The sequence below is a fragment of the Xyrauchen texanus genome, chromosome 15, assembly GCF_025860055.1.
Source record: "Xyrauchen texanus isolate HMW12.3.18 chromosome 15, RBS_HiC_50CHRs, whole genome shotgun sequence".
NCBI lineage: Eukaryota > Metazoa > Chordata > Actinopteri > Cypriniformes > Catostomidae > Xyrauchen > Xyrauchen texanus.
In genome coordinates this window covers 33,454,686-33,465,268 of record NC_068290.1, presented here as the reverse complement: position 1 = coordinate 33,465,268, position 10,583 = coordinate 33,454,686, and the positions used below count along the sequence as shown (strand labels likewise).

At 35.4% G+C, this 10,583-nt stretch overlaps 1 protein-coding gene across 1 annotated transcript in view; it reads right to left on the bottom strand.

Moving 5' to 3' along the window:
- Positions 1–325: 325 nt before the first annotated feature.
- dnah5 (dynein, axonemal, heavy chain 5) overlaps positions 326–10,583 on the bottom strand; it is a 172,738-nt gene continuing 162,480 nt past the window's right edge. The window contains exons 77-79 of the mRNA XM_052143760.1: positions 5,234–5,386; positions 2,458–2,689; positions 326–634 (exon numbers count right to left, since the gene is read on the bottom strand). Of these exons, the coding sequence (XP_051999720.1) occupies positions 483–634; positions 2,458–2,689; positions 5,234–5,386 (537 nt within the window). The 3' untranslated portion in view covers positions 326–482. The remainder of the gene's footprint in view (positions 635–2,457; positions 2,690–5,233; positions 5,387–10,583) is intronic.

The following is a 10,583-nucleotide window of genomic DNA, read 5'->3' as shown; positions in this document are numbered from 1 at the left end:
TGCATCTCAGAATAAATGGTGTTTAATGAACTGTTAAAATTGGGCTGAGGTCTTCAGGCCGATAGCCTTGACTTGAACACCTGAAACGTTTGCACACCTGAAGTACACTTCAGCTGGGCTGTTAATCAGCAGGATTATATTTGGCCTTTACTCGTCAGCTTCATACATTTAAAGATGAGACAGCAGATGGTCTCAAGAGGCACTCAAGTTGTGATGGGTGAAAAACCATATGTTGAGTAAATATAATACTAATGTTGGATTCACAGGTCTTGCTGTGGTTTATGAGATCTCCTGTATGACACTCCAGATAACTGCACTTGACAGCACAATTTTTTTTATTGAATTTAATATCAATTCCAAAACATTTATTTTAAGCATCTTAAGAATTAAAATTTTTAGTTTGAAAATACAGAAAAAGATCAAAAGGGGTACATCTACATGCGCATATTCTAATGGTGTAATTTTAAAGACAACTGTGTGGATTATTTGACATCGCACAGAAGGGCGACTCCTCGAAGAATCCAATACTCTGGAGGGTGACTTGTTTTCAGGTCAACAGCTGCGATGTAGTTCAAATCCGTTCTAACAGGTTTCTTGTATATTGGACTTGAGTACAAGCGAGAATCTTTGACACCTGAGGAATGATAATAATCAAATTAGTAAGTTAATTAATACATGTTTTTTTTTTTTTTTTTTTTTTGCCATTACATAATAGTTTGCCATATGTTAGTTCCAAGACAGGAGCCTATTAAAAGGCTTCACACTAATGGCAGGGTACATGGTACAGTATAAAGTACTCCTACCTTTCTGGTAAAAAAAATACATATTACTCCTAAACATCAGAAGCTTAGGCAAACCCTCTCAGTATTCATTATTTATCTAATCTTGTTTAACCTCCTGAGACCCAAGCGTGACTGCGGTGTGCATTTAAAAAAAAATTATGGACTAGAAGCACCTAATAAACAATCAAAAAATAAATAAAATCTAGAGCAAGCAGAGTCTTGTGAACAGTATTCAGTTGGTTTAAATTAATTTAAATTATGTGCTGCATATTGCAAAGCTAAAATACAACGTCTACAAGAGTAGGCACAATGTTAAATACAAGAAACTTCGGGGATTTAAAAATTGTGTTTTCCAAACTTTTTATAATAGACATTTCTCTTGTTATGCTCTGCTCCAAAATATTTAATCTGGTTTTGCTCTTATAGTATGTAGAATAAAGTCAGTTTTGAGTCAGTTCTTGTAAATGTATTAGTCAAAACGGTTCACTAATCAGTGTGAATGATTAGCGAACATAAGTGAATAAGTCTGAATAAAAATGAGTTTTAACACATCTGGAAAGGTAGAAAAAAGGGAGAAAACTAGATGTTGGATTGAGTTTTTGGGGGTTTGAAGGTTTTACAGTCCTTATAGTAAGACCGACCAACATAAAATATCACATTGTTTTCACATTCCACTCACACCAGGCTATCTGTCATCCAATTGAAATACTAATTACTGGTGTCATCATGACTATTGTCATTATGTGTTTCAGCATTATTCCTCAAGGACTGTTTACACTATACTCCTATCATTAGAGATACAGTACATCTAGAATAACTGAGTGACATGGAGCCAAGATTCATCCATATATACTTTAGATTATTCATATAGTTAATTGATGATTAAATTAAATTGTTGTGACAATAGCCTGATGTGATAAACTTTGAATCATAAGCTTGGGTCCACAAAGAGTGTCACACAATATCATGCCACATTTATTGATTTCTAATGGACCATCAATGGTCCAAGCATTAAAAGATTATTCCATCAGTTTTAACTGACATGTTGTTGTTTAACTCTTTTATGTTTTAAGTCTATTTCAGTCTAATTTCCGGTTCTACCGAACATTTGCCCTACCTCTCTGTGATACACCCTAACTTTTGCAAAATAAATTACAGTACTGTGCAGAAGTCTTGTTTCACAAAAGCATTTGTCTAAAGATGGTTATTTATATATTTAGCTTTAGTGTGTCAATAGGAATTTTATATGTTAGACTCCCAAACATTACTTGTGAAAATAGAAATGATTAGAAGAACAGGGAGCCCTGCAACAGATGTATTGGCCCCCACAGACCCCACCACTGAACATTGTGTCAGTCTGAGATTACATAAAGAGACAGAAGCATTTGAGACAGCCTAAATAGATAGAAGAACTGTGGCAAATTCTCCAAGAAGCTTGGGACATCCCATCAAGAAAAACTGTGTCCAGGTGTTGATTTAAAGGCAAAGGTGGTCACACAGAATATAGATTTTTTTTTATGATTACAGTGTTACATTAAATTATAAATTAAAACTATTATGTCATTATTTTTGAAGACATCCTCACTATGCAATATTTTTTCACAAGTGCCTAAAACTTTTGCGCAGTACTGCATGCAGCAAAGAAAAATTCTAATCAGCCAAAAAGCATCATCACCATTGTTTTCAGCATACATCCTGATCACAGGCATCATTTCAAACAGAACTTTGGGTTTGGAGTCAATGAGCTTGCAGTTCCTGCGGTCCCAGCCGGCCCCTTCTAAATAGAGACCGTAGACGTACACCCCCTCTGCAGGTGGCTGTGTGATGTCATCCTTCATCCATTTAGTGACTTCATTACACAGAACCATCCGGTCCAACGCACACCCCTTGCTAGCACGAGTGATCTCCTGGCAAGTGAGACAGTGTTAAGAATAATGTGTAGACGTGCATCTAACTTATTTAATGGATATTGGTCAATACAGCTTTGCAGCCCTGCTAAATGACATAATAAAATGAGCATGTATGACAACTCATTCTCATATCACTATGTAGCACCCATAAAGTTTAACCTAAGCACTACATCAGAGACTATATATTTTAAAGGAAATATGCATTTGCTTTTAATAATTAAATTTCTAATGAAAATGTGTGTCCTTGATATACTTTCTAAAAGCAATAAGGCATTTGATGCTGCACTATTTTGTGAAAATAGGGTTAGTGTTAGTGTTGCTGTTAGGTAGCATTATTACCTTAATGCTTAAAAGGATCGGAATAGAATATAATTACATTTTAAATAATTAGTAAAACAATATAATTCACACTAAAAACCTCATGTTGTTCTACTCAAATCAGATTATGCAGATTACTCTTTTTTTCCCTCAATTAAAGCAAAACACAAACTCATAATTAAAAAAAGAAAGAAAGAAATAAACAATCAAGCATTTTTAGCTGTGCCTGATATGAAGTTTCTGTGTTCTTTCCCTAAGATTATTCTCAAAGCTGCAGGTGTTGGCACAGATACACAGCTAAGATCTGAAAACAGCATGGTGCAACATTTTAATAAAAAGACTTCTTTTTTTTGCAAGCTGTTTTCCCCTCAAGACATTAGCCAGAACATTCCCCACAGAGCAGTTCCCTTCCACAGCAAAAATTTGTGATAATTTTTTAAAACTATTATCATCAACTATTATTAAATCCATCAGGGATACTAATCTGCAGTGCTGGGTGGATTACTTGTGAATTGTAATCAGGTACAAATTACATGACAAAAATGCAATCAGTAACGCAATCTAAAAGATAACATTTTGGGGGTAATCTAATCTGATTACATTTGGATTACTTTCAACCTAATTATATTTTATTATATGTCACATGCATTTGAGTAGGATCATCATCTTAACACAAAAGTACAAAGAGGAAGAATAGGTATTCCATTCTTCCATATTATTGTGTACTCTGCAGGCAAGACCTTTGGAGATGGCATCCACTAGATCCTTAGATAGCAGTTAAGTTCAATGTGTGAGCTGCACAGCATTGGTGTAGTAGTAAGAAATTTATATATATATATATATATATATATATATATATAAACATATCTAGCTTATTTTAAGTGCATAAAACAATAGAAGCAATACATGAACAAACAGTAAAGAACCTGAAATCAATAGCAATGACATTGCTAGGTCAAGGCTAACAGCTCAATACTCTGACACACTTACTTTTAACCCTTACTACTTAGTAATAGTCCATCATCTATTCCTTTGTTGAGGAGCACATCTTACTGTTTTAATGTAAAAGTAGCACATACTTAAAATATTCATCTGTGAGACAATTGCGCTTCAGGTTAATGATATGATGATATTTATATGAAAATGATCAATACATTATTAACAATTTACTGCTGTTGCCTTGTTAATATGTCATCTATAAAAAGTAACTGTAGTCCGATTATGAGTTTTGTAAATATCATTTAGTCCAATTACAAGTAAATTTTTGTAATCTGATTGTGTAATCTATATTACATGCAATCCGTTACTACCCAGGATTGCTAATCTGCCACTAAAATAAAAACAGACAATATGTTTAGGGAACATTTAGTCCAGATGTTTGCCATTACGTAATCATATTCAGGAGCAAATTCATGATTAAACCACTTTTGCACATTGTATTTCAGTGCTAAAACTTCTAAAACGTCGTATTCACTAACTACCATTAATCCAGTTTAAAATGCATTCTGTTTGTGCGTTATCTGATTTGCATAATTTCTTTATTGAATCGGGTGCTAAAACATTATATACTAATGTGCAAATAATCAACAGTGTAGGAAAAGTTACTCAAAAAAGTAATCCACTACATATTAATTATTACTTCTCTAAAATTGCAATCATAGTACTGATTACTTAATGGAAAAAATAATCACATTACTAAATACTTTTAAATTCAACACTTTTCGACTGAACAAATTAAAAATAATATCTATATTTCCTCCTATTCATTTCTGCACAAAAGTAAAAAAAAATCAAGACCCCACATTTCTCCATTACAATGATTCATTAGTGACCCTGCGGCTGTCATGGAAATGCAAACAGATGTACATAAATATTATTTTAGAAATAACTTTTGTAATGTACTTAAAAGTAATTAAATTAATTACTTTAATCTTATTACAATAATTTTAAATGTAATGTATTACACTACTTTTTGATTTGATGAAAAAATTATTAGACTACAGTAACTAATTATATTGTAATCAGATTACACCCAACACTGATAATCACTATAAGCACCATCAATTCATTTTGAGCTGAATTTCCCCTCAGTGTAAAATGTCAATAAAAATCTAAATACATTTTACATTTTCAAATGCAAAAACAAACAGTGCTCCCTTGTAAAAGACATAACTAAGAGTTTAACAGTTAAGTTAAAGTGTGTGTGCATGTGTGGTTTCCCACCTGTCTCATTGCTGTCAGGAAGCCCTGCGGGTTGAAGAAGCCTGTCATCCAGAAGCAGTTTGGTCGTCCCTCAAAGATCCATAAGTGGAACTGCCGGTTCCGCTCCAGCAATTCTGTGAACCAGAACCCCAGTGTAGTGGAAGCCCAGGAGGCCTGAACACACACACACACACACACACAAAGTAAATCAGCTGAGCAGAACCATACTTAGCACATTCATACAGAGACAGAGTGATTCTTAGCAAATCCAGATCTCACAGCTACTTGAAGCAAATGGTACATGGGTGTACACACATATACATGTACAAAGAAAGGCATTACAAAGACATAACCAAAACAAAAAATATTTATTACATTAAAAAATGATTCTGTCTTCAATATGTAGATTCTGATTCATTATGTAGTGAATAGTTCAGGTAATCAGAGACAATTAAGGCACTGCAGATAGGCCTTTGAAGTGTGCAAGTACAAAACCATAAAACAGGTACATATATGCTCAAACAAACACAACACGTGCATTTTTACACACCATATGTTGCAACCTGATTGTCATTCAAGAGACAGTGTTTTCAATTACAGTGGCAATAATAAGTATGTGAACCCCTTGGAATTACCTGCATTTATGTATAAATCTGAGTTGATCGTCATCTAAGTTACAATAACGGAAAAACACAATCTATTTGAACTAATAACACAAATTATTGTATTGTTATTTTACTTATTGAATGCATCATTCAAACATACACAGTGAAGGTTGGAAAAAAGTATGTGAACCCCTAGGCTAATTACATCAACAAAATCAAATTAAGGCAAACCTGGCATCCAATTAATGAAACAAGATTGGAGGTGTGGATTAGAGCTTTTAATCAAATTTGACTTATAAAAGCACTCACATTTTTTGAGTTTGCTATTCACAAGAAGCATTTGCAAATGTACACCTTGCCTCACAAAAAAAGAGATCTCGGAAGACCTATGATCAAGAATGTTTTCTTTGTATAAATATGGAAAGGATTACAAAGTTATCTTGAAGAGCTTAGATATTCATCTGTCCACAGTTAGACAAATTGTCTATAAATGGAGACAATTTAGTACTGTGGCTACTCTAACTAGAAGTGGCCATCCAGCCAAGATGACTCAAATGGCACACCGCAGAATGCTCAATGAGGTAAAAAAAGAAAACTAGAGTGACAGGTAAAGACTTGAACAAATCATTGGAACTGGTTAACATCTCTGTAAAGAGTCTACTATACAGAAAACATTAAACAGTCATGATGTACATGGCAGGACACCACAAAGGAAGCTGCTGTATTCCAACAGTCTCTAATCTCTAATGTATTGGTCTAATGTTTAATTAATTATTACTCTATATCTTGCATTTAAATACATATACCTTTGTATTCAATTATAATTAAATTATCTTTATTGTGAAAATATTTATTGTATTTATTCATACTGTACATACTGTACTGCAAAGTAACTTATCTGTTATACTGTTTAACGTGTTAGTGTTGCCGCACTATCCTGATCATTATAGCACTAAATAGGAACAACCAAAGGTCTTCTATATAATTTAAAACAAATACCATGATGACTAGACCTTGGTTAGGTGTTCTTATAATGCATGTAAGTATGGTGAACAGCAAGTAAATATTGATTATATGTCAGTTACGGCCTTTTGCCTTTGCATGACTCCTGATTTTTGGCACATGATACAAAGACAGAGTACAGTAACTGCCAAACAAGGGTCAATGGTCAATTTTGAGCTCAAGATTTTTTGCATACAAACATTTCTTCAGTATAGCAACTAGTTGTGAAATGTTGGGAGTCCTACCTATAATACTTTTGTCTGGACAAAACAGAAACTTTAAAGTCATTTTTCTCAGTTTCACACTCTAGTGAGTTAAGGTCTTTTGCTTTTGCAAGGCAGATGTATGGCATAAAAAAGGGCACCGCATACCATGAAATCATCATCCCGATGGTGAAGTACGCTGGAGGGAGCATCATGATTTGGGGCTGCTTTGCTGCATCGGGGCATGGAAGGCTTGCCAAGATTATGAAGATATCCTACAGGATAATGTCAGGGTGGCGGTGTGCCAGTTGAAGCTCAGTAGAAGTTGGGTGATGCAGCAGGACAATGACCCAAAACATTGAAAAGAATCCACTACAGAATGGCTTCAAAAAGGAAATCCACCTTTTGGAGTGGCTCAGTCAGAGCCCAGACCTTAAAGGGATAGTTCACCAAAAAAAATTTAAATTCTCTAATTATTCACTTATCCTGATGCCATTCCAGATGTGAATGTCTGTCTTTCTTCAGAAGAACACAAATAAAGATTTTTAGAAGATAGAGCTCTGTAAAGTACACGGGTGCCAGCACATTGACGGTCCAAAAGTCATATTTAGGCAGCATAAAAGTAATCTCCAGACTCCAGTCGATCAATGAATGTCTTCTGAAGCAAATCGATATGTTTGTGTAAAAAACAAACAATAATTAAAATGTTGTTTTTATAACATTTAAAACGCACTTCCTGCCAGCAGCTGAAGCAAAACTCGAGTTCACGCGAGAATTCGGAAGTGGTGCTTATTTACAACAGAAGAACGAACTTCACGCTGAACAGCATCAGAGCCATGGATGGAAGTGCTAATTTAAAGTTAAAAACATTTTAATTATCGACTTGTTTCTTACATCAAACAGTCCGATTTGCTTCAGAAGACATTCATTGATCAACTGGAGTCACAAGGATTACTTGTTTGCTGCATAAATGTGACTTTTGTGTGGTCAAATTGGACAAGTTATTAAATCCAAGGGTTCACTTACATTTTCCAAAACACAGTGAATTTTTAATAGGATGTGTTCAATAAAAACATGAAAGATTTTAATTGTTTTAGTGTTGTTAGCTTAAGCATATTGTGTTTGTCTATGCTTGTGATTTTGATCCCATTTTATGACTAGTTATAGCAGAAAAACAGCTAATTCCAAAGGGTTCACATAATTTTTCTTGCCACTGTAGCTACTGTAGTTATTAGTTCAGTTCGAGTAGCATATGAAAGCAAAGTTAAAGAGAAGATGTTGTGCTGCTGGGCTGCAGATGAGGTGAGGATTTATATAAAAATGGTTGTGTAATGTGAACTCTTCTTTCTGTTTCACAATGGCTTTCAAATAATGCACTGCTCCTTTAATCCAATAATCATCTCATTACATCTCAAGGGTTTCACAACACAGCTCTCAGAAGAATTATTAATCAAAATTTGATTAACTAAAGCTCTACAAAGTAGACAAAAGAACATATTAATGCTGTGGTGATCGTATACTGTACAATAATGAACACGATAATTTCCTCACTCACTCACACACACACACACTCACACACACATAGATTTAAGATTGTTAATTCTGTGCCATTAATTATCTAAAAAATAACACATGTAAAATAAAAAATAACAATTTATCAAGACCCTTGATCTGAAGGTAAATTCTGTAATTTTCCTACCAATGGAGTAATTCAAGCTTTAAGTGCCATCTTCATGTTTGTGCAAGCTTATCAAGAGCAGGCCGTTCTTTTTTTCAAAGACAGCTGGACGGAGCACAACTCTGATTGCAGGGGACACAAGAAACATTTTTCAAAGTTTCAAACTTTGAAATTGACATCTGTAACCCGCACAAGAAGAGACAGTCACAATGTAAGTCAAACTGCGTTTTATTGCAGGCAGGCAAAAGTACAATCAAGGGGCAAATCCAGTGAAGAATGGTCATGGTGAGCGTTAAATCGAAGCCAGGGAATCAAGATAGGGTAAAGTGGCAAATCCAGGAGAGAGTGGTCACCGAGAGCGTAGGGGGTCAAAGCCGGGGTAATCAGAATCAGCGAGACGGGACTAGAGGGAGCAAAAGACAGGGGAACAAGGGGAGCTCGAAAGCCGGGGAATCAAGAGGAAAATGACGAGACTAGTGGGAGCAAAAGACAGGGGAACAAGGGGAGCTGGCAAGCTAAGAGGTGAACGAGAGGAGGTCAAAACTAGACGAGACTAGCGGGGGGCAAAGACACGGGAAACTAAATACAATAACCAACACCCGTGAAACGGATGTGCTGTGGTATTTATAGGGGAAGGTGCAGGTGTAAACAATGAAAGGTGATGAGACGAGTGCAGGTGAAACGAATAATGGGGTGATTGAGACGAGTGCAGGTGGTCATAATGTTTTGGCCATAGGAGCGTGCATGTGAGCCCGAGGAGAGAGACCTGCTAACGAGCAGGAGATCTCGAGGGAGCAAAACGAGCGTGAGAGCTCGAGGGAGCAAGACAAGCCTGAGCTCGAGGGGGGCGGAACGAGCGTGCGGGCTCGAGGGGGCGGAACGAGCGTGCAAGCTTGAGGAGTGAGTGTGTGTGCGACGAAGCGGGGATGGGGCAGAGGAGTGGGGTTCGTGACGACATCAAAGAGTGTCCTTAAATCCAGCATTTATGCACAAGATGCTGAAAAACAGTGCAACGCAACGCAACCAAAGTGAAACGCTCTAAAAGTGCCCGTTTGCTGCATGTGTACATCATAAATAGTGCAGATGCAAGGATGCATTCTGTGAGAACAGCCCTTAATACTTCCTTGGACAGGTTTGGGTTTTGCTGATGTGCATTTCCACATGTGAGACCTTATATAGACAGGTGTGTGCCTTTCTAAATCATGTCCAGTAAATTCAATTTTCCACAGGTGGACTCCAATAAATGTTTAGAAACATCTCAAAGATGATCCAGAGAAATGGGATGCACCTGAGCTAAATTTCAAGTGTCATAATAAAGGGTCTGAATACTTATGTTAATGTGATATTTCAGTTTTTTCTTTTAATACATTTGCAAAGTTATCAAAAATCTGTTTTTTGCTTTGCCATTATGGGTTATGGAGTGTAGATTGATGTGGGGGGAAAAATATATATAATTTAAAGCATTTTAGCATAAGGCTGCAACATAACAAAATGTGAAAAAAGTCTGAATACTTTCTGAATGCACTGTATATATAGATTTGTGGGTCTTTCTCAGAAAATTCATTAATTGTGATTAATTAGATTAATTTATTTGCATCTTATGTAATTAATTCAATTAAAATGTTTACGTGATTGACAGCCCTAAAATATTTTCAGAATATTTAAGATATAATTTATAAAACAGATATAACAGAAAACTGAAAATTCTCATTGAATATGAGAATATTCAATTATTGAGAGTATTTTGAGGCAATTGTAAACTAACCGATATATATATATATATATACAACTATGACATATCGACACATATCAATGCAATTTTATAATTATGCAGGAACTATTGTTCATACTTGTTTTAGGGGTTTGTTTTCAACAAGAAGTGT